The sequence below is a fragment of the Leptodactylus fuscus genome, chromosome 2, assembly GCF_031893055.1.
Source record: "Leptodactylus fuscus isolate aLepFus1 chromosome 2, aLepFus1.hap2, whole genome shotgun sequence".
NCBI classification, from domain to species: Eukaryota; Metazoa; Chordata; class Amphibia; order Anura; family Leptodactylidae; genus Leptodactylus; species Leptodactylus fuscus.
Window position 1 is genome coordinate 247,298,597 of NC_134266.1, and position 24,290 is coordinate 247,322,886.

Here is a 24,290-nt window from a genome sequence, read left to right on the forward strand (position 1 = left end):
TCCGCACAAATCATGCAGAGAAAAATGCTGCTTGTGGGACTTTTCTCGCCACATGTTTCCTGCGGAAACCGAGTGGAAACCACATGGATCCCATTATAGTCTAGGGGGTTCCCCAGATAACCTCTTTTTAATGCGTATAGGTTTCCATTTGGGGGGTCCACAAGCGAAACCCAAACGCAGATGTGAATAGGGCCTTAGTTGCAATGGCCTACTGTAACCTTGAAGACCTTAAAAGCAGTACAAATCAGTAAAAGTGTAGCTTTCATTTTTCTGTACGATAAAACAATCCATTGTGTTAATGGAGCAGGTCAACCCCATAGAACAATATGTAACTCAATGGTTATGATGTATCATCAGTGAAACTTTTTAGAATGTTGACCATAATGCATATTCCAAAGACCTCTTGTAACTCCCAAGGTCTCTGTGCACAGATTGTACTGGGTTACATCAGTCCATCATTGGGCTGACAATCTATTTCCCCTCTCTGACACGCTACAGCCGCTCTCATAAGAAAATGTTTATCCTGACTCTATTTTTTGAGAGACAGGAGGCGAGAACAATCTCATACAAGTGAAATAACCATCATCTGTGACCTTTTACTGAGCTGTTTCATCATGTTTGTGAAATTAAACTAGTAATTCTACTAAAAAAAAACAAAAAAAAGTTGGATGACAAGGTTACGTAAAAATTGTTTGGATGACCCCTTGTATTGTAGAAGTAGGAGGCAGCCACATATGTCATATAGTAATAATTCATATACTAATAATTCAGGAGTTGTAATTCCCACATGAAGCTTAGAGGAACATTACACATTTTATGTTACTTTTTTACTAAATTTCGATTCCCATGTTTTGCTGTTTTTGTAAGATTTCTCCCAAAGGAATAATGGATAGTAACCATCTCTAGGCGCGCTCAGCTAATGTTCTGATGATCTGGCAAACCGATTTCAGCTGTGGGCCAGAAGTTCGCAACGCCTGTACAATGTCCAAATGATATATGGCTCCCTATAACGATGTGAGAACGGAATTTTATGTTGATTTTGCCTCCAGGCACAGGTTTTACTATTCATATTGTACAACTCAGGCACATGAAGGTGATACATGCTCATGTAGCATCTGTAAGTCATTGTCTTTATAACACCTCTTTTACCCATCCCCCATATTTTTCTGCTTTGTGTCAGCTCAACAAATGTCTTTTGGATGTCAGAAGCCTGGAAACTGCCACAAAATTAGCAAATTTTGCTCCAGCCCAACAGAATTTTTCCACCTCTCATTCAGTTCAATTGAGATTATGAAACAAAAGCCACCTAAGTCTGAGGCCCCATACCGTTCTTCCCGCAGTACCTTGCACAGATAGTTCACAGAGGTTTTCTCTGCAGACTTTCTACTTCAATTGTATCTATAGGGAAACTGCCGGCGTTTCCGTAGCCATAATTGACATGCTGCGATTTTCTGCAACGGTTTTGCAAATTGCTGTGTGGCTGCAATGCGTTTTTTTCCCGCAAAATGGGAATGGGGTTCGCTATATTCCCATCCACTTTGCTGTGACTGCCAAACACAGCGTTTATTCGAGGGCTTTTTTTTTTTTCTGTTAGTTGAAAAAAATCTGCATATGCTTCGCAATGAAATGTGTAGGCGGCAGATTTCAGGCAGAATTTGGAGATTCAGCTGTGGGAATGTACTCTGAGGCCGGAAACGTCGCGATTTGCCCATGGCCGAATTGCTCCGGGAAAAATTGCAGCATTATACAATACAGGCAAAGTGGATGGGATTCATGCGAATCCCATGCCCACATTGCATTCAAAACTACAGTGAGGACACGTTGCGATTTCCAAAACTGGTGTGGTTTTGGAAATTGGTCGATTATACCTACGAAAACACCAGTGGCTTTCCCGTAGATAGAATTGTAACTGAAAGTCCGCAGAGGAAAACTCTTGTGAACTTTCTGTTCAAAGCGCAGCGGGAAGAACCGCGATGCGTGTCCGTTGCGTTTTTTCCCACAGTGCTTTAGCACTGCCTATCATCTCGTGAGGCCTTAGCCTAAGGGTAAGTTCACAGGGTGGAATTTGTAAAATCTTTTAAAAAGTTGCTTCATAAATTCAGGTGCAGAACTTCCTTGTTTTGCAGAGTCCACCATTGTATTAGCAAATTCCACCTCAATTGTCAGATTTTTCTGCCTTCCATTCATTTCATGGGAGTTCTCAGGCACTTCAGCCTCAAATTCCAATATACTATCCGGCCCTCTGGCCTTCCACCATGCCATTAGTTTACTTGTTAGGCTCAGATATATGGGGGTTTGGGGTTCTATGGCAGGATCAAGCAGGGCACTTTTTCTTTTTTTTCTTCCTCAAAACCAGTACAAAATTACCCAGTACAATTGACACTCGTAATACTCATAATTAATGATTTGGCGCATCTTATAAACTTGATGTCTTATTTGACATATTTCATCTTTTTTTGGCAATAAGTTCTTCATCCTTTTTGTATGAATGAAATAGATGCTTTTTCCTTCATTTTTTTTTTTTATACTCTATTAAAGGCATTAGCTGGGACTATTATATTGACTACTGTGAGCACTTAGAGGACCTTTCATTTCCTCATGCACATCTGGTTTTATATGCCGCAAGGAAGTCGACAGTGCGCTGCCTCAAATTTCTCTTTCAACCCCTCCCTCCTTGACCTCTTGCGCCAGAATACATAGCAAGATTGAACAGGATCTTAGGAAGCAGAATCAGTGAGAAACTTGTTCCTGATTGTGATATATATCATCATGAACCCCTATGTTACTACCCGCCCGGTACTAGATTGTTTCTGAAGAAGGTCCAAATGACCGAAACATTATGCCCTTTGATCTAGTGTCTGCTTTATCCATATATGCTTACTGTCTCAATGTTCGTGGCATTATCACTTGTTCCTGATTAAATTGTCACAAATTATTGTACCATAGTGTGTGCAGCAGCATCTGTTCTCTGTGATATATATCAGGGATGACACTAGTCTTTATGGGATTTGATTTCTGAATTTTCCCTCTCTACCATATTTTGTTTGCTGATGGTGAGGCAGAGTCTGCATTAAAATTGGTACAAAATTCCAGCGTTTGAACGATGGTTCTCTCAAAAAAGAGTTCCAACCATATTTAGGATAAGATAATTTAAACATTTGTCATAGATCAGGGGTCTTCAAACTACAGCCCGTGGGGCACATGCGGCCCGCCGAGGACATTTGTCCAACCCGCCGCATGTGGCCCGCGTGCTGTCGCCTGGCTCACTCACAAACGGAGAATCTGGCACATGGTTCTCCATTAATGAGCTTTTGCTACTTTCCATTGTACAGTCCTATGAAAAAGTTTGGGCACCCCTATTAATCTTAATCATTTTTTGTTCTAAATATTTTGGTGTTTGCAACAGCCATTTCAGTTTGATATATCTAATAACTGATGGACACAGTAATATTTCAGGATTGAAATGAGGTTTATTGTACTAACAGAAAATGTGCAATATGCATTAAACCAAAATTTGACCGGTGCAAAAGTATGGGCACCCTTATCATTTTATTGATTTGAATACTCCTAACTACTTTTTACTGACTTACTGAAGCACAAAATTGGTTTTGTAACCTCAGTGAGCTTTGAACTTCATAGCCAGATGTATCCAATCATAAGAAAAGGTATTTAAGGTGGCCAATTGCAAGTTGATCTCCTATTTGAATCTCCTCTGAAGAGTGGCATCATGGGCTACTCAAAACAACTCTCAAATGATCTGAAAACAAAGATTGTTCAACATAGTTGTTCAGGGGAAGGATACAAAAAGTTGTCTCAGAGATTTAACCTGTCAGTTTCCACTGTGAGGAACATAGTAAGGAAATGGAAGACCACAGGGACAGTTCTTGTTAAGCCCAGAAGTGGCAGGCCAAGAAAAATATCAGAAAGGCAGAGAAGAAGAATGGTGAGAACAGTCAAGGACAATCCACAGACCACCTCCAAAGAGCTGCAGCATCATCTTGCTGCAGATGGTGTCACTGTGCATCGGTCAACTATACAGCGCACTTTGCACAAGGAGAAGCTGTATGGGAGAGTGATGAGAAAGAAGCCGTTTCTGCACGTACGCCACAAATAGAGTTGCCTGAGGTATGAAAAAGCACATTTGGACAAGGCAGCTTCATTTTGGAAACAAAAATTGAGTTGTTTGGTTATAAAAAAAGGCGTTATGCATGGCGTCCAAAAAGAAACAGCATTCCAAGAAAAACACTTGCTACCCACTGTAAAATTTGGTGGAGGTTCCATCATGCTTTGGGGCTGTGTGGCCAATGCCGGCATCGGGAATCTTGTTAAAGTTGAGAGTCGCATGGATTCCACTCAGTATCAGCAGATTCTTGAGAATAATGTTCAAGAATCAGTGACGAAGTTGAAGTTACGCCGGGGATGGATATTTCAGCAAGACAATGATCCAAAACACCGCTCCAAATCCTCAGGCATTCATGCAGAGGAACAATTACAATGTTCTGGAATGGCCATCCCAGTCCCCAGACCTGAATATCATTGAACATCTGTGGGATGATTTGAAGCGGGCTGTCCATGCTCGGCGACCATCTAACTTAACTGAACTTGAATTGTTTGTCCAAAATACCTTTATCCAGGATCCAGGAACTGATTAAAAGCTACAGGAAGCGACTAGAGGCTGTTATCTTTGCAAAAGGAGGATCTACTAAATATTAATGTCACTTTTCTGTTGAGGTGCCCATACTTTTGCACCGGTCAAATTTTGGTTTAATGCATATTGCACATTTTCTGTTAGTACAATAAACCTCATTTCAATCCTGAAATATTACTGTGTCCATCAGTTATTAGATATATCAAACTGAAATGGCTGTTATAAACACCAAAATATTTAGAACTAAAAATGATTAAGATTAATAGGGGTGCCCAAACTTTTTCATAGGACTGTATGTGCCAACTGAAGAGCATATAATACTGGGGGGGAGTGGTGTACTGAGGAGCATATAATACTGTGTGTGGGGGTGTACTGAGGAGCATATAATACTGTGTGGGGGGGGGTGTACTGAGGAGCAGATAATACTGTGGTGGGGCCTGCCGTTGAGCATACAATACTGTTGGGGGAAGCTACTGTGGAGCATATAATCTTAATTTTTTTTAAAAAAACAAACAAACTATATTTCGGCCCTTTAATGGTCTTAGGGACAGTGAACTGGACCCCTGTTTGAAAAGTTTGAGGACCCCATCATAGATCATCAGAAGTGGATAAGTTTTACTATATAGAATTTCAGGGGAATGAACAATAGTGCAAAAGCTTTTCATTAGAAAAAGTCAAGGCTGTCTACAGTTTAAACACAGGACAAGTAGAATCCAGGACCATGCTATAAGGCCAAGTAGCATGGCTTTGGATCCTACTTAAACTATGTTCACACTGTAGGCTTATTGTGGGCCCAAGAGAGAAAAGGGAGCGTGATCAGCCTTGACCTATTTCTAGTGCAAAGCTTTTGCACTATTAATCACTCTGATAACATCTAGCCTGAATGTGTCCTCTGTGTCAGGATTTCGAGGACCGCTGCACTCAGTCCCATTTTACAAGCTTTCAAAACTGTTGTTCAAACTGTTGTGGTACCGCAACAAGACAACATACTTATTGAATCTTAAAGGGGTTGTCCCATTTCCTTCTCTCAGCACCTTTGCCAGCTCTCTCTTCTTTTCCCTTCCTGTATTATACAACAAGTCGGCGAGTGGGCTTTGACCGTTTGATGGATACGACAGTATGAAGATAAACCGCTCTGAAATTAATACAGAGAACTCCGCTTTCTTCCCTCCAGGGAGCAGTGAGTCACGTCATCGGACCTGCTATCAGATAACAGGTCAGGTGCCTTGACAACAATGTGTAAACGTTCCAAGAAATAATTTCTAAAGCAATGTATTTATGAAAACTCTTGAATTTACTTAAAGAGGACCTTTCATCAGATTGGGCACAGGCAGTTCCATATACTGCTGAATTCAGCGCACTATCGGCTTTCCCGATCTGTGCCCCGGGTAAAGCGCTATCTGTATCGTAGCGCTTTACAGTCAGAAGGGCGTTTCTGACAGTCAGTCAGGAACGTCCTTCTCCACAGCAGCGCCTATCGCTTCTGACTGTAAAGAGCTACGGTATCGGGACCGATAGTGCTTTACCGGGGCACAGATCGGGAAAGCCAATAGTGTGCTGAGTTCAGTGCACTGTCGGCTTTCCAGCAGTATATAGAACTGCCTGTGCCGAATCTGATGAAAGGTCTTTAAGATACAGTATAGATAGGATCCTTGAGTTGAGAATACCCCTTTAGGCTGAGGCCCTACATTGCAGAAACACAGTTTATTTTGTTGCAGATTTTGCTGCGTTTTTTTAAGCCTAACTTAGGAAACGCTACAAAAGGAATGGAAAACATATAGCTGCATTTCTGTAACGTGGGGCCTCAGCCTTCAGGGGGTGGAAGGAACATTATCTCCCTATAATCCACATCCACCTAAGAGTTCTGTACAAGGGAGCACTTTTTTTTTTTTTTTAAAATGTAGATTGTGAGCCCCACATGGAGCTCACGATGTACATTTTTCCCTATCAGTATGTCTTTGGAATATGGGATGGAAATCCATGCAAACACGGGGAGAACATACAAACTCCTTGCAGATGGTTTTTTGTCCTTGGCGGGATTTGAACACCAGGACTCCAGCGCTGCAAGGCTGCAGTGCTAACCACTGAGCCACCGTGTGGCCCCCCCAAGGGAGCACTTTTTTGTTCAGTTTTTTTTTCTTTGAGCAATTCAGGTAGTTTGGGGTATACATGTTTTATTTAGAGATGTTGAAATTATTCCGTGATGTGGTAAGTATTCATCGATTCCAAAAATGACACTTTTTATATATTTGGAATTGCAGGAGTAGAAGGCCTTCTGTACAATCTGTTTATGATTTTTTGTTTTCCATTTCTACAACTGTAATTCTTTTCTGTTTTTCCGATATACTTTTCATTGACTTTTTTTTTTCCCCAAGATATTTTAAAGCGTTTGCATTTAAATCATTTTATGAGATTAAATATAATTTTACTTTTTATGCTATTGGCATCTGTGATGGCATTATAACCAGAACAAAGAGTAATACAGGCTCCATGTAATAATGTAATAAAGTTATTATATAGATTACTTTGTTTCTGTAACATTTCCCAGTGTATTAGTTTGTGGGTTGTATTTGGATGCCATTTTCCATGATGTGTTATTCATGCACTTTTTATTGTGGATTTTCTAGGCTTACCGAGATTCTGATTAAGGATCCACCTAGTTCTGATTTTACTATAGACCTGAAGCACGAGGTAAGGACATTATTTTCATAGTAAACACCTTACGTAGATTACCATTGGGACTAGGAACTCTCTTTAATTTAATTTTTAAGTATTTATTATTAATATAGTGCAAGGTCATATTCGAGTAAATGGAAACAGGCGCTAGATGGAGAGGACTCCATAGGCATCAGTCACTCTCATGGCATTAATGTCGATTGCTCTCAACCTAGGTCAGATGAAAGCAGCAGACAATTGAAGCTACATTCTGGTCCTGCTCATTATCTCTATGAGCCTGCTACCTTACATTACATATACCACTAGTCTTCCCACAATGGACAGGGAGAAATACGGCTGGCAAAAATGAATAGTACTGGCAAAAATAAGAAACTTGGTAATACAGTGGGTACGGAAAGTATTCAGTCCCCTTAAAATTTTTCACTCTTTGTTTCATTGCAGCCATTTGCTAAAAGCAAAAAATTTCCTTTTATTTCTCATTAATGTACACTCAGCCCCATCTTGTCAGAAAAAAACTGAAATGTAGATATTTTTGTTAAATTATGAAAAAGAAAAATATCACATGGTCATAAGTATTCAGACCCTTTGCTGTAACACTCAGATTTAACTCACATGCTGTCCATTTCCTTCTGATCCTCCTTGAGATGGTTCTACTTCTTCATTGGGGTCCAGGTTTGTTTAATTAAACTGATTGGACTTGATTAGGAAAGGCACACACCTGTCTATATAAGACCTCACAGCTCACAGTGCTTGTCAGAGCAGATGAGAATCGTGAGGTCAAAGGAACTGCCCAAGGAGCTCAGAGACAGAATTGTGGCAAGGCACAGATCTGGCCAAGGTTACAAAAGAATTTCTGCAGCACTTAAGGTTCCTAAGAGCACAGTGGCCTCCATAATCCTTAAATGGAAGAAGTATGGGGCAACCAGAACTCTTCCTAGTCCTGGCCGTCCAGCCAAACTGAGCAATCGTGGAGAAGAGCCTTGATGAGAGAGGTAAAGAATAAACCAAAGATCACTGTGGCTGAGCTCCAGACATGCAGTAGGGAGATGGGAGAAAGTTCCACAAAGTCAACTATCATTGCAGCCCTCCACCAGTCGGGGCTTTATGGCAGAGTAGCTAGAAGAAAGCCTCTCCTCAGTGCAAGACATATGAAAGCCACACAGAGTTTGACAAAAAACACATGAAGGACTCCCGGACTATGATAAATAAGATTCTGTGGTCTGATGAGACGAAGATTGAAATTTTTGGCGTTAATTCTAAGCGGTATGTGTGGAGAAAACCAGGCACTGCTCATCACCTGCCCAATACAATCCCAACAGTGAAACATGGTGTTGGCAGTATCATGCTATGGGGGTGTTTTTCAGCTGCAGGGACAGAACAACTGGTTACAATTGAAAGAAAGATGATTGTGGCCAAGTACAGAGATAACCTGGAAGAAATCCTCTTCCAGAGTGTTCTGGACCTCACACTGGGCCGAAGGTTCACCTTCCAACAAGACAATGCGTCTAAGCACACAGCTAAAATAACAAAGTAGCGGCTTCAGAACAACTCTGTGACCATTCTTGACTGGCCCAGCCACAGCCCTGACCTAAACCAAATTGAGCATCTCTGGAGAGACCTGAAAATGGCGTCCACCAACATTCACCATCCAACCTGACGGAACTGGAGAGGATCTGCAAGGAAGAATGGCGGAGGATCCCCAAATCCAGATGTGAAAAACTTGTTGCATCATTCCCAAGAAGACTCATGGCTGTACTAGATCAAAAGGGGGCAAATACTCAATACTGAGCAAAGGGTCTGAATACTTATGACTAGGTGTTATTTCAGTTTTTCTTTTTTAATACATTTGCAAAAATATCTACATTTCTGGTTTTTATCTGTCGAGATGGGGCTGAGTGTACACTAATGAGAAATAAAAGGACCTTTTTTGCTTTTAAAGGGGTCTGAATACTTTCCGTACTCACTGTATATTTTATTTTACTGATATGTTGCCTCTTTTTATCAAATTGAATTACTATTGCTATTGGAATTTTTTAGCCTCACCATTCCAGAACAACAAGTGCAGATAGTTTTGATGCCGGATATGCTATTGAAGCTGTGTAATGTCAGAAGGGTGGTGTGATTCAATTGTAAGGCAGACAGTGTTGGAGCTCAGGATGACAGCCCTTGTCTGCTACTGCCTGACACCACCCTCCTGACACTACAGAGCCCAAATAGTATATCCGGCACCAAAACTAACAACACCGATTGCTTGGGCTAGAGAAAAACAGAAACGGTGGAGAAGTTAATATAAAAAGCCTGACTTGAAGGTGGTGAAAGGTTTTTCTTTTAATACTGCTATGCTCGATCTAAGTGGCTACCAATGTACAGGGTGAGGCAATAAATCAATTAATATCCTCTTTGCCTCCTCCCATGTCCATAGAGCCCTGTGTGTGAACAGGATACTCAATGGATTGAATGTAAACAAACAGGCTGATCAGGAGTAAACTAGTGAGCGGGAAGGAAACCAATCTCCTTACTAGAGATCAGCCGATCCGAACAGCACGCTCCATAGAAATGAATGGATGCACCTGGTACTTCCGCTTTGACGGCGGCCGGTCACTTAACCCCCCGCGTGCCGGCTACGTCCATTAATTTCTATGCGTGCCTGCTGTTCGGATCGGCTGATCCGAACAGTACTCGCTCATCTCTACTTACTAAGATATGTTACAAAGCTTCTTATATTCACATACATAATGTATTTATTGGAAAGTTGTTTAGAACTGGAAGTGCCCTCTAAATCAGTGCTGATGCTGCTGTGATTAAAGGACTATATCTGCTGGCAGGATCAGACCTGCACTTTGGATCATCCATATTTTAATTCTAAACTTATTATAAATTTGAATGTGTTAAATTGAAGATCTCCTTGATCAGATAGATTTAGACTCTAGAAGCTTTTCAGTTAAGTGTCGAACTACAGAACACCAGACTAAAAGGAAATGTTCATTATCTATATGTGCGCCTGCGTTACGTCTTCCATTTGCAGTTTATCATTGCCTTGAAATATCAAATTCTAAGTATTTGTCTGCAAGGTCCTGGTGCTGGCTTTATATCTAGCATCTTAATCTTGTATATTTAGAGGAGGTGGTTCACTGTTTTTCATGCATAACACTTGAGCGGAGCGATTTCATATAGTTGATTTTGGCATGTTTAGCCTTTTCACGATTCCCCGCAGTGTCCTTAATGCTTGCAGGCAAACCGAAGGATTTCGTTCAAGCTGTTAAGAGTTATTTAATGATATGGTGAAGGGGCTGTAAAAATGTCTACCGTCGTTTATATTCAAGACAATTCATTTCTGGTCATTTGTACCATCATACTGTCTCGGAAGGAGGGGGAAGTCAGCAAGTGTTTGTCTAGGGGCGAATGTGTTTTCCGTATTAAACTCTCCAAAACACCATTGATCTTGACTTGCATTTGCAAACGTGTACATTGCATTTAGCATCAGATTCCTCATTCGTAGACTCGATCTATAAGGGATTGTTCACAGGTAGGAATTTGATGCTGAATTTGAGGAGGAATCTACCTCAAAATCCACTTCAAATTCCACCTGAAATCTCCCATTCATTTTAGTGGGAGGCAGTAGCTGATTTTTTTTCTTGATTGTTCTTCAGGCAGATTCCGTCTGAAGACTTGCATTGAAATGAATGGGAGGCAGAAAATGCTACTTTTCCATTGACATAGAATTTGTCAAATTCTGGAATTTGGCATTTGACCCTGCCCAGGAAAGGGAAATTATGGTATGTTCACACAGAGTTTTTTGGGGTAGATTTATGATATGAAATCCTCCTCAAAATCCGGCTCCAAAAAATGGCTCCCATTTACTTCAATGGGAGCCACTCACTTGTTTTTTTCCGCTAGCTAGTAGCGGAAGAAAGAAGCGAGCTGCCCTATCTTGCTGCAAATTCCGCAGCTGACTCAGCCGTGGTGTCCGTGGCGCGAGGCTCTCTCCTGATTAGGCCCATTCCTTGGGCCTAATCCGGAGCAGTGCACTGCATTGGCATCCCGTCGCGGCTAGCTGCACGGAAGTGTTCACACGTGGAATGCAAATTCCGCCGTGTGAACATACCTTTACATTGGCACTTTTCTCCCAATTCTGCTTCAAATTCAGTGTCAGAATCCGCTTTAAATTCAATGTCAAAATCTGCATCCATTTTTGTCAAGCAGAAAAAAAAATCTGCTTCAAATTTCTTAAGCAGAAATTTTATGTTTGACAAATTCAGTGACAAATTCCTATGTGTGAACACCTCCTAATTGTCATTTTTCTCTGAACTCCGACCCAGAGTAAGGCCTTATGCTCATGGCTGTGCTATTTGTCATGGCTGCGTCTGTGCAAGTGCAAGGGCAGCCCTTATTCAAATGGAAATGGATAATGGCCATTTTTGAAAGGGCTGTCACATTGCCATGAATTTCAATGTCTATTCACATGCTACGACCCATCCTTTTTCATAGACAAAGATGGTGTTTATCAGCCTCCTCTCCTCTATTGAGCAGCCCGCTCCCCTCTCCATAGAGTTCTTTGTGAGAGATGAATAGGAGACAGGATTCTATATAAACAATCTGATTGAAGATAAGAAGGAGACAATCAGTCTAACAGGTGGAAAAGGGAACAGATTCTTTAACAAGATATAGTATATCGATATACCTATCTAGTATCAAGGCTAGTAAAATAATGAATAATGTCCACAAAAATATAAACTGTACAAAAATATACTTTATTAGCTACTTGAGCAGAAAAAGAAATTGTTTAAAATCAATTAAAAACATAGAAAAACAATACACAAGTGGGAGTCACAGTGAGAAGAGCACAAAAAGTACAAAGAGTAGCGTATATACTCGAGTATAAGCCGAGTTTTCCAGCACAGTTTTCCACCTCGGCTTATACTCAAGTCATTACAACAATATTATAGCTACAGACCCGGCAGCCAGACCCAGCATACAGACACCGGGACGGGTGCCGGGCCCGCAGGAGCATCGCCACGCTCATGGCAGGAGCGTGGCGATTCTGTTCATTTCAAACTGGAGAAGTACTTACGGTACTTCTGCTAGCAGGCTCGTAACGCTCTATCACACGCAGGGTGACGTGGCCACACCCGGCGTGTGTCTGTGTTCCGTAATTACCGTAAGTACTTCTGCAATTTGAAATGAACAGTGGTGTCTGGATGCCGGGTCTGCAGCTATAATGGTGCCGCTCTGCTCCAGACCGGCGCCTCCACTGTAACTCTTACAGCGGTAATACCAGAGCTCATGAGCTCCAGCATCTCCACTGTAAGAGTTACAGCAGAGATGCCCTCCGCAGGTGGAACTTGAAGTCTCCGAGGGGAACCGCTGCGGGGAAGTGGCTGGCGCTGCCATGCCCCTGGAGAGAGGAGGGAGCGGGAGCGACCGCTCTCTCAAGGGCGGAACTGAAGCACTGACGTGAATCCCCAGTAGGAGCGCTGAGGACGGACCTGAAGGACGACCTTGGCCGCCGGACCTTAAGGGGAACTGCAGCCGTCCACTGGCAGGAGCGCTGAGGGGAATCCCTGGCAGTCGGGGATCATGATACACACATATACCATAGATGGGTCAGAGGAGCTGAAGAGTGTACTGTTATAATTCACCAGATATATATAAGTATGCACAATAATTTAAAGATTGTGGATCCAAAATGTAAGCTGCAGTAATGCAAGTGCAATAAATATATAAATACATAGATCAGAGTACACAAGGATCCTATCTATACTGCTTGTTAATGTGAATGTAAGACTTTTCCTAAATACATTGCTTCAGCAAAACTGCTTTGTCCACTATCTTACTTTATTCATTTTTTTGTGGCCACAGCCCTGACCTAGCTGCTCCTGAGTCAAATGATGTATCTGCTGCTCTCAGGGGGGGAGGGAGGAGGGGCTAAATACACGGGAGCGAGCCTGGAGGGGGGGGGGGGTAGTTTACCCTTTGGGGGAAGGGGCCGCCAATGCAGGGTTAGACGCCGGCACAGGTGAAGTCAGCAACACCTCTATGCTTCTGCCCTGCATGAAGCAAGCAGCGGCAGAAGCGATGCTGCTATTCCGGGGCAGGGGGGCGGAGGAGTGGAATAACAGCATCGCTTCTGCCGCTGCTGGCTTCATGCAGGGCAGAAGCATAGTGATGTTGCTGGCTTCACCTGTGCCGGTGTCCCCAGCATCCGCTGTAATAGAGAGGCGGATGCCGGGGACAGTTAGACGCCGGCACAGGTGAAGCCAGCAACATCACTATGCTTCTGCCCTGCATGAAGCCAGCAGCGGCAGAAGCGATGCTGTTATTCCACTCCGGGGTCACATATGCAAAGCCAAGCGGCGAGATGCCGTCGGCCCTGCGTGCGCGCTCATACACCAGTCTAACCTTCACAATGCGAATACAGACCGACACCCTGTCGGGTCTGTATTTGCACTGTGAAGGCTAGACTGGTCTATGAGCGCGCACGCAGGGTCGGCGGCATCTCTCTGCTCGTCTTTGCATATGTGACCCCGCCCACCAATGACGAGACAAAGCCAGAAGACAGAAGAATTCACAGAAACGAAGACTGGTAAGTATGCGACGTGGGACAACCCCTTTAAGATGTATGGAACTTCATGAATGAATCAATAGATCTAGTGCAAGATTAGCGCGTGCAAATAGCAAATGAAACACTATACTGAAACTCCCCAGATACAAGTATATAGAGTATAGTGCTCACCACTGTGACTCCCCCCCCCCCCCCCAGAGCCTCGATGTACGTTTATCCCCCTTCGTCAAGAAGCTACAAACATTATTACATTACATCTATTATATTGGCCTATACTATTCATTTATATAAAGTTGGTTATACCTGGAGGTGGGCTGTAACACCTCTGTGGCGTCTTGTTTTTACTCATGTAATTCCAGTACCGCCAATGTCCTTAGGCTCAGGTTTTCTTATTGCCTTGCTGCTTAGTTCCATTCTTCATGATGTTATTATGCAAAGTATCGTTTTCTTTCAGCGTTTTCTTCGCTTCTCAGATTTGTCAATAAAAGATTACAGGTTTAATGGAAGCTTGTTATACTCGCTTGTTCTCACTTCACTATAAAAGTGGCAATTGGAAAAAAAGACTGCAAAATAAAAAGTGAATTGACATCTCCTTTAAGTTACCAGGGAAATAGGGGTTGTGTGATATCTGCAACTTAGCTAGTGGTATATCCAATGGTGAGCACCCTATGCCTAGACTGGTGCGGTCATATATGGTTTTTTTTGTGTAGTATAGTGGTATATCCAGTTACCATATGTGCTGCCTTTATATTCAAAGTCTACAGGACTGACACTAGTTTCACACTAGCCTTCAGGGACCTGAAAAACCCAATCTACTTAAAAAGTGATTACCCACAGACCCCATAGACTATAATGGGGTCCGCCGGGTTTCTGCCGAAAAAATACACAGAAAGAAATCCTGCTTGCAGAACTTTTCTCTCTACATTTTTCAAGCAGAATGGAGGACAGAACCGTGAACGGAAACAGAATTCTTGTGTGAACAAAGCTTTCGATAGTGGAGCACTGTACTCGACTTTCTACATCGGTCCCATAGGGATTGAATGATGTGGCAGTTAACATAGGTGACCTCCATTTAAATTGGGTATGGGCCCCAGGGTAGAGATGACTCCAATGACCATAGGTGATAAGTTGGGTTTGTGACATAAATAAAGCATAGTTTAGTTGTGTGGGACTGCTGCCTGGCCCGATGCTATATATTGAGGGGAGGCAGAAACAAAGGGCTCAGTACATTGTAGTCTGTCTCCTAGAAGTGGATGGGAACGGTAACGACACATGGCCACTTTGTACACTGTATTGTATCTGGCCTAGTAGACATCCTGAACATCTGTTTAATACGAGGAACATATGTGGACCCTCCACTGGTAAATTACTTATGGCCTGCCATTCACTGCCCTATGGCTTTCCACTGGATACTACTCACTCTCTTGTGTTCCATATATAATCCGTGTCTGGTGAAGGTTGCATTGTGACAACCGAAACGTCTCTATTAGAGATGAGCGAACACTAAAATGTTCGAGGTTCAAAATCTGATTCGATCAGCCGCACACTGTTCGACTGTTCGAACGGGTTTCGAACCCCATCATAGTCTATGGGGGGAAATACTCGTTTCAGGGGTAGGCAACATTCGATCAAATTCTACTTACCGAGTCCATGAGTGAGGGTCGGACTGAATTCTTCTCCCTGCGCAGCGTCCCCGCGTCCTCTTCCAGCCTTGAATTCACTCTGCTAGGCATCGGGCCATTTACAGTGTAAGCGGCCATTTTCTTGTAGCGCGGACATGCGCAGTTGGCTCTGCCCAGGCCCGATGCCTAAGCAGAGTGAATGCAGAGCCGGAAGAGGACGCGGGGACGCTGAGCAGGGAGAAGACTTCTATGGTTAAGAGAAGAACCAGCGTTGATTGGCAATGTATAGCATTCTGCCAATCAACGCTGGTTCTGCATCGAATCTTATCTTCGAACATCGAGTAGTATGCAATCGAGTACGAGTATTTCGAATACTGTAGTATTTGATCGAATACCTACTCGATCGAATACTACTCGCTCATCACTAGTCTCTATCTTATTAGTTTGGCCTTAATAAATTTGTACGTTTTCTTCAACCACAACTAGTGTAGTGCCAGGTTTTTTCTATACTATCCTGGCACTACACCTGTAAAAAAAATTCCATTTGGGGCTGAACAACCCCTTTAACTATCCTCCATCTGTAGGTTGTTTTCTGACAAGACATTCCCTTTAAAGTGCCTTTGTCTCTCAACAGGGTGAGTTGAACGTTCTGTAATTATTGCATTTTTCTCAATTTATTTAATATAGAAAAAAAATTTAAACTCTAAATTAAATTTATTTTTATTGGAAAGAATTTAACGTTTCTACAGCTTCTGTAGTTATTGACTTATTTCTATTTCAAATTTGTATTCCTGACATTGATTTTTTCTTGAGTTTTTGGACAGTAGAAATCCCAGCCTTCCCAGGCCTTAGAATGAGGACAAGCCGCGGAAAGGACAGAATCATAAAAATTGAATGCTTCTTTTCTCGACAGATCGATCCACACAATTTTGTCTTTTTCCACTTTTATAGAAAATGAGAGTTCTGCTCTGCCTAATAAATCAATTTTCAAAGTTATAATATAAAACTTCTCCCAAATTCCGTCTCCTTTTATAGATTTCGCTGTAAATTGCTATTTCAATCTTTGTGAAATTGCTTAACAAAAAATAATGTAACGTTAATCTTTTCTTTTTCATCAATTGTGAATAGATTTTTTCTCCAAAATGGCAATTTACATGATATTAAACGTCCTCAGCAATGTCAGAACTGGAGTCACATTTTTATTCATTACAGTATTAATTTGTTCTGGGACAACGATTTTAACTTTAAATAAAATATTTCTACCAGGACCATGGAAAAACGCAATTATTTCCGAAGCCATTACATCCTAAATGAAATAAGACAAAATAGAGATCAGAATAAAATAAGCACATAAATAAGACCGATATCGCTGGTTTTTACATAAAGAAAGAGCTTAAACCCTCCCCCCCCAACAAAAAAAAAAAAAGCAAGTCAATTTTTTGTAGAAGACAGAAGCTTCTTCAGTGTCCCGTACAACATATAGACTAAGTGATAGAATGGAGTCTCCCTCTTTTCTTTGTTGGTAGAGAACTACATGGTTTATGTACAGGTAGGGGACCCCTGAACGGACTACCGAACACATTTGCAAGTGGTGTGCAGTGAAAGCACATGGACCCCATATAATGGGATCCGTGTGCTTGTCGTGCGCTGCCCGAACGAAACATGCAGACAGGAAAGTAGATTGTGAAGTAGTCACCTGAGGTTATTTTATGGCCACCCTGTATTTGTTCCTCTGTTACTTGAATGAACACATAACCATTTAATACATAATTGGGCTGAGTTGACCAGAGTGAGGGATGCACTTTGTTTCGTGGTTCACCTCTATGCACTGAATAAGAGACCCCACCTTAACATGTCTTTAAAGGGCTTTTCCAGGGGAAAAAGAGTTTTGACAGCAGGCACAGATTAGGTTAGTAAAATAAGAGGCAATACTAACCTGATCTCTGATCTCCTACCGTTCCTGTGTTAGGCCTGGTTCACATCTGCGCATGGGTTTCCATTCTGGGAGTCCACCTGGGGATCCCCCAAACCAAAACCTAATCCGCAAAGAAATCAGTTACTGTATATACTCGAGTATAAGCCGACCCGAATATAAGCCGAGGCCCCTAATTTTACCACAAAAAACTGGGAAAACTTATTGACTCGAGTATAAGCCGGGGGGGGGGGGGGGGGGCTTTTTCAGCACAAAAACTGTCCTGAAAAATTCGGCTTATACTCGAGTATATACGGTACCTTAAAAAACCTGCAGTCCCCATAGACTATAATGGGGTCCGTGTGATTTCTGCTTTCAGGACCTCTCTGCATTTTTCATTCGGAGAGGGGGGAACGAATTGGCCCTAATGCAGACGTGAACTGAGCCTTATTCTGCACAGGTCACCTGCTGGTGTTTGCTTCCAAACCGTAGAAAATGACCTTTATCCGCCAATCATTGGCTTCGGTGGTGACCCACTTACGTAACATTTTATACATTTTTCTTCTGCCGAAATAGTGAAATCTATAAATCCCGTTCTCCTTTTGAAGAACATTTTATTGTATGAGAATGACAACTGTGTTAATACTTCGACAAGTGTTTTTAATAGCCAACCATTACATGCGTCATCGCCAAGCTCCAAGTTTATACAATGTAAGCCAGTTAAACAAACCCAGGGAGCTGGAAGGGACTGGTGAAACAAAGCGTAGCGGACGCAGACCCACACTGCTGTCTATTTATGTCATGTGAAATTAAAAGGGAAATCCCTAAATCCCACACTTAAGCCTTTAGTTCTGCTTCCTATTAGTGTGTTTTATTGGGTGATATAGTAAAGCTGTCAAATCTGAGCAGATACTACTTACATCTCTATTCATAGAGAGCCACAGACAGATCTTTGCGAGGTTTTCATCACTGATTTCGGCCTGTTTTCTGAGATAATGATCTGTGCCTGAGTGTTTTGTAATGTGAAAGAGACAGATTTTTGGAATTGGAGCCATTTGCTATTTTTCTGTAATTTACTATTGATCACAGATGTCTTTACTCCGTGGACATGGTTAGATTTGGTTTCCCTGCACATGGAGGAGAATAACAGTATACAAGCGATCATTGATCCTTTCCTTTGTAATGAATGAGCTAACTTTGATCCTAAATGACTGAAGAATAGATTAACGTGTACGTTAGCGTATATTTTCTGGTTGTCGCCATCCACAGTCTGTAGGGGGTGTCCCTATTCTTGTTCCATCTAAGATTTTGTAGCTACTAAGTAGGACAGTAAAGGGCCTGGACAAAAGTTCCTCTAAATCAGGGGTGCTCACACTTTTTCAGTGTGTGAGCTACTTTATTAGCTGACCGAGACAAAATATCTACTAGGGCGGGGCCAGGGCGGGCCTGTGGGCGGGGCCGGGCAGGCCTATGGACGGGCTTGTGGGCGGGGCGGGCGTGTCTGTGGGTGGGGCGGGCATGTGGGCGGGGCCAGGTGGATCGTGACAACAGGAGACAGCGGCGTTCTGTGGCTGCCCAGGGATCCCCGCTGTCTGCTTCTTCACAGCGCAGGCTGAGAGTTATCTCTGGACACTGGAGGCTGGGGCTTCGGCAGATGTCCGGAGATGACTCTCAGCCTGCACTTTGAACAAGCAGACATCGGGGATCCCTGCATCCCGCGATCGACCCATACGTCTTTTGTGATCTACTAGTAGATGTATAGGGCACCCCTGCTCTAAATAAATATTGTGGTATAGCACCAAGTATTTAGCCAGAATTAGCATTTTTATGGTTAGTGTATGTACACACAGAGGAAACTGCCGTGGTATTGGGGGAAGATTCTGCCCCCGAATCCATAGCAGATTCCATCCAGAATTTGTCTTCCCTTGTTTTCAAAGGGAGGCAAAGATCACAGCAGGACACTGAAAAAATTATTATTTGCTTCTCCCCGTGGGGGTGCTGGATGTTTTCGCTGCTGCTGTTTGTCTCCATTTCACAAGTCTTCTGACTGTCCACCACCGCTTTGGACTAATGTTGTAGGTGACAGTAATACGTTGCTCAGTACACCATTTATTGTATTACTGAAAAAATAAGCGTCCTGCTCAATCTGCCCTGCATCCGGCATCCTGTTGCGGCTAGATCATGGCCAAATCGTGCTGCGTACTTTGGAACCAAAGCCAAGAGTGGTTTGAGCAGAAGGTAGAAATATAAGAGCACCCTATATATTTCCCATTCATCTTGTAGCCAGTCTTGGCTTTGGCTCAAAAAAAGGCAACAAGACCTGCAAAAAAAAAAGCTATGTTTCTGCAACTTGCGGCCTCAGCCTAAGACTGGCAAACAAAATGGCAGTCATAAGGGGAATCTGTCTGCAGTCAATTGGTTATAAACCTAATACCAGCACCTTGTAGAGGTCTCTACAGTTTCCAAATATGCCTCTGTTGTTCAGCTTTGGAGACCCATTTTCATGTCTATCCACTTTATGCTCATATACCATTTGATATTGGCCAGATAACACTAGCCCAGTGGTCCGCGCAGGAATAATTTATCGCCATTAGCAGCTCTGAGTTTTCTATTTGTACAAGTCCTGTTTAATATTAATCTAATGATCCCTTTGATGTAAAACTCTGAATCTTACCCCTGCCAACATCTGATAGTAATTCAGCAAATGTGCAACCCCTTCCATTTAATTCTAAGAAATGCATGAATACACTGTTCTCCGCTGAAATCCGGTGTCTACTTTGTACTGTGATTAACCCAGTCATGGCACATTGCCCAGATAGGATTATCCAATATCAGCCGTGATGTTTTTAGAACAATACACAAAGGTGATCTAATGAAAACTGGATGAGTATACTGTATATTCTCATGGTATATACTCAACTTATCTAGAGTGTAGTATACCGTTACAATAAACAGATTCCGCTTCACCAAAAACTGGTGTACATGCTTTACTGCACCTTTTAGTCCTTTACGGAACCTTTTGAGATTAAAGGTGGGGCCTAATAGAAAAGGGGCAGGGCTTACTGGGAAAGAGAGGTTAAAAAGGACCTGCCAAGTACAAAGTAATAAAGGCCATAACTAAATTAGCTCTTAATCATAGGACCAGTATGTGATTTGTCTGGGTCCAACACCCAGACCCCACACAGATCAGCTATGGCAGCAGCCTCTGAGTGCTGAAAGCTACTAGTAGACTACTACTACTACTAGTAGTAGTGCTGTAGCCCCGTCCACTGCATAGTTGTGCACAGCACCCATCCTATTACTTGTATAAGGCCAGTTCTGTACGTGTTTCCATCCACTGTGCAGGGTCCAGGTGTCATACTACGAAAATCTTGGGGATAGTTCACCAGTATACAAAAAAACCACTTGAGGTTGGAAAATCTCTTTTAAACTAAGACTTCACGTAGGCCGCAGCACCAAAAAAAAAAAAGCTACGGAAAATACAGTGATGGAAACGCAATGTCTTTTATATGCAGAGTTTTTCAAGAACCCTATTATATTTATATGGAAAACGCCAGAATTTCCGTAGGTATCATTGTCATGCTACGACTTTAAATTGCAGTTTTTCCACTGCGGATTAGCCAGAATCCCATCCACTTTGCAGGTACCGTAAAACACAGCGTTTTTTGCTGCACCATGGCCTAGACGCTGCTTTTTCACAACTTGGAGCCCCAAACTTAATCACACAATATTGAGAAAGGAGATGTAATAACAATATTAACCCAGCGTTAAGCCTTTGGGTATTATTTGTCACTGTCCATAAACAACTTTAATGCACCTAAATGTTCTGTGGCCTTATAATAACTGTGTGAGTAAAATATTGCTTCTCTGAACTGATGAGCTATAAGATTTTCGGGTTATCCAGTTTGTCGTAGACTTAGTGACCTGCATTCGTCTTCCCTGGGTCTTCATTATTGCAGGTCTGCATCATTGCTTGTGACCGTCCGATGAGACTAATTATGGTGATTTATTATGTTCTTCCAAATAAGAAATTGTTAATATCAACTTCACATAAGAGTTCATTTTCCATTGATAATAGTTTTGTATTCTCCTGTTTCAGAGTCCTCTTTTGCTGCACTGTTTTTAAGTAAAATAAAAATGTTCCCTGTTTCTTCATTTCCTCCTATGAAACCTTTTAAAGGGAATCTGTGATCAGAACCCATCATATCAACCCAGCCCTGTGGAATCCGCCTCAAAATCAGCTTGCAAAAATGCCTCCCAATGACTTCAGTGGGAGACGCTCACTTTTTTTTTTCCCGCTAGAAAGTAGCGGAAAAAGAGTCCGCGGCTCGAAACGCTCCTGTTTAGGCCCATTCATACAGACCTAATCAGGAGCGGTATTGCGCAACAGAATGCCGATGCTGCATCTGCCTCCCATCACGGCGAGTCACGCAGAATGTTCACAAGACAGAAAAGGTTTCCGCGATCTTTTTCTTTCTTTTGGACATACCCTTAGGGTCACCTGATAAAACAATATTTTCCCCCCATGTGAATTGCTGTCTTCGTTGCTGAGATTTTGCTATATTTCATCAACATGTAGATGAACTCTCCGGGGCAATGAGGGCATAGCAATAACTTCATTGGTTTAAAGATCTCATTTGCATATTGTTAAAACTGTATTGTATTATAAAAAATTGTATTAATATCTCAGCAACAGACCACAAGTTCACAAGGGGAAAGTTCACAAGGGGAAAGTGCCCTTTGATTTAGGCGATCCTAACATAACCATCTGCAGGTTGGGTTGATAGACTGGGTTATAGTCACAGGTGCTGTTTAACTCTTACCCAACATCCACTTTACTATTATGGGTCTTTAAACAGCTCCTGAGTGTCTGCCATAGCTGCCATGTCTCTGCAATGCCCACATTCATTAACCCTCCCTACTCATACATCGGTCAAACCTGACCAATGCACCAATTTACCATTTTCTTTAGAATCACCTCCCCCCGTAATGAGATCCAGAGGTGGCAATCCACTGCCGAGACAGCCAAGAGTCTATTGAAAACCCAGAAGCCTTAGGGGACCCAGAAGCACTGGCATCAGTATTGAGTTTGCAGCTTCCATCCCACAGAGACCCACAGATTCCCCTAACCACAAAGATTGCATCGGGGCCACAAAGCTTTAGTTGCGCTGCACTAATACAGCTCTAGGTATTAGGGCTAGTTCACACGGGGGGGGGGGGGGGGGGGGGGGTGCGGATTTTGGCACCGAGAGTGACGCAGGGGTCAAAATCCGCCTGCCACGACTGCCTCCGGAGTTGGCTAAAATGAATGGGCCGACACCGGAGGTTGCTGCCGCCAGGCGGACGCCGCAACTCAACGAGCCGTGGAATCCATCTGAAGAAAGAGCAACTCACTTCTTCACATGTTGCCTCTCGCGGAAAAAAGAAGCCTGGTGGTTTCCATAGACCACCATTGTGAGGGGGCGGATTATGAGGTGGATTACGCGCCATAATCCGCCCCTTCTGTGCCCGGGTGAACGGGTCTTTATAATGCATTGCAGTGTATTGTATTCATAATCAGACCTCCTGGGTTCAAGAAGAACTGAAACTCATCTCCTTTCCGTATATCACATATAAGAATAGTTAGTCACATTAGATATCCTCGTGTCCAGAAACAATTTTGTAAAATAATTTTTTTCATATGTCGAATGCCATACCTGGAAAAATAAACAATAGAGACAAATCGCCATTTTGCCTCATATTCCCCAAAATGGTATAAAAATAAAGTACATTTGGCCGTAAGCAGCACCATTAATAGAACTAATAAGGACCCTGCACATTATTGTTTGATGTGATATCAATTGTGGCCGCCTTAGGTTCCCTTCTGGTGGCTCTGGTCTTCATTGTTTGTGTAATAGATTCTTGTATTCAGGGTCTGTTATGTTTCATGTTATTTCATATTGGAAAAATTCAATAAAATATTTGAATTGAAAAAACATTAATTATTGTTTCATGTGACCTTGGGCTATTTATGGTTTCCTGTTCCCCCGTTTTGGAACCTCTGTTTCCCCTTCCCACCCCATTTCTTGGCTATTTTACCACCTTTGATGATCAGAATGTTCCTTTCCACGTACACATCAGTATTTGCATGCCGTCTGCCCTCATTGTGTAATTTTGCCTTTTTTCTTTGCAGCTGTTACATTTACGTACAGGTCTCATGGGCCGTGTTGGCCGCCTTCACGTGTTTTATTCTGATTATTCTGTTTTTGTAACTTCTTATTGTGACCCTGTATTTGTGTGTTCATTTATGTTATTTTTCATAAAACTTTCAATAAAAAGTTAAATTTGAAAAAAAAAAGTAATAAAAAAAATTATGGGTGTCAGAATATTGCAACTGCAGGAAAAGAAAAAAAAAATTTCCAAATTTTTTTGAATTTTGTGTTAAAATATAATTAAAACTACCGTATATACTCGAGTATAAGCCGAATTTTTCAGCACAGTTTTTGTGCTGAAAAAGCCCCCCTCGGCTTATACTCGAGTCAGAAAAAAAATTATAATTTTTTTTTTCTAGTGGGGGGGGGGGGGGCGTGGAGGTCTATGACCAGCCACAATATCAATGTATAGAACCTCCCATGAAATAGTGGGGGAAAAAAAGCTTTAAAAAAAAAAAAAGAATGTTCTAAATCCCTCCTTTCCCTAGAATACATATAAAAGTAGAAAATTACTGTGACACACATACACATTAGGTATCCCTGTGTCTGACAGTGCCCGGTCTACTGAATATAGGGGATCTGCAGTGCTTCTGTTCCGTTGGGAAGGGGTTAATAGGAGCACTGCAGATACCCTATATTTAGCCAGACTGAATTTCGAGTGGGGGAAGAAAAAACAGTC

At 42.3% G+C, this 24,290-nt stretch overlaps 1 protein-coding gene across 1 annotated transcript in view; it reads left to right on the forward strand.

The window, feature by feature from the left end:
* Positions 1 to 24,290, forward strand: part of B3GLCT (beta 3-glucosyltransferase) — a 334,604-nt gene that overhangs the window by 260,977 nt on the left and 49,337 nt on the right. The window contains exon 8 of the mRNA XM_075265985.1: positions 7,276 to 7,339. Within this exon, the coding sequence (XP_075122086.1) occupies positions 7,276 to 7,339 (64 nt within the window). The remainder of the gene's footprint in view (positions 1 to 7,275; positions 7,340 to 24,290) is intronic.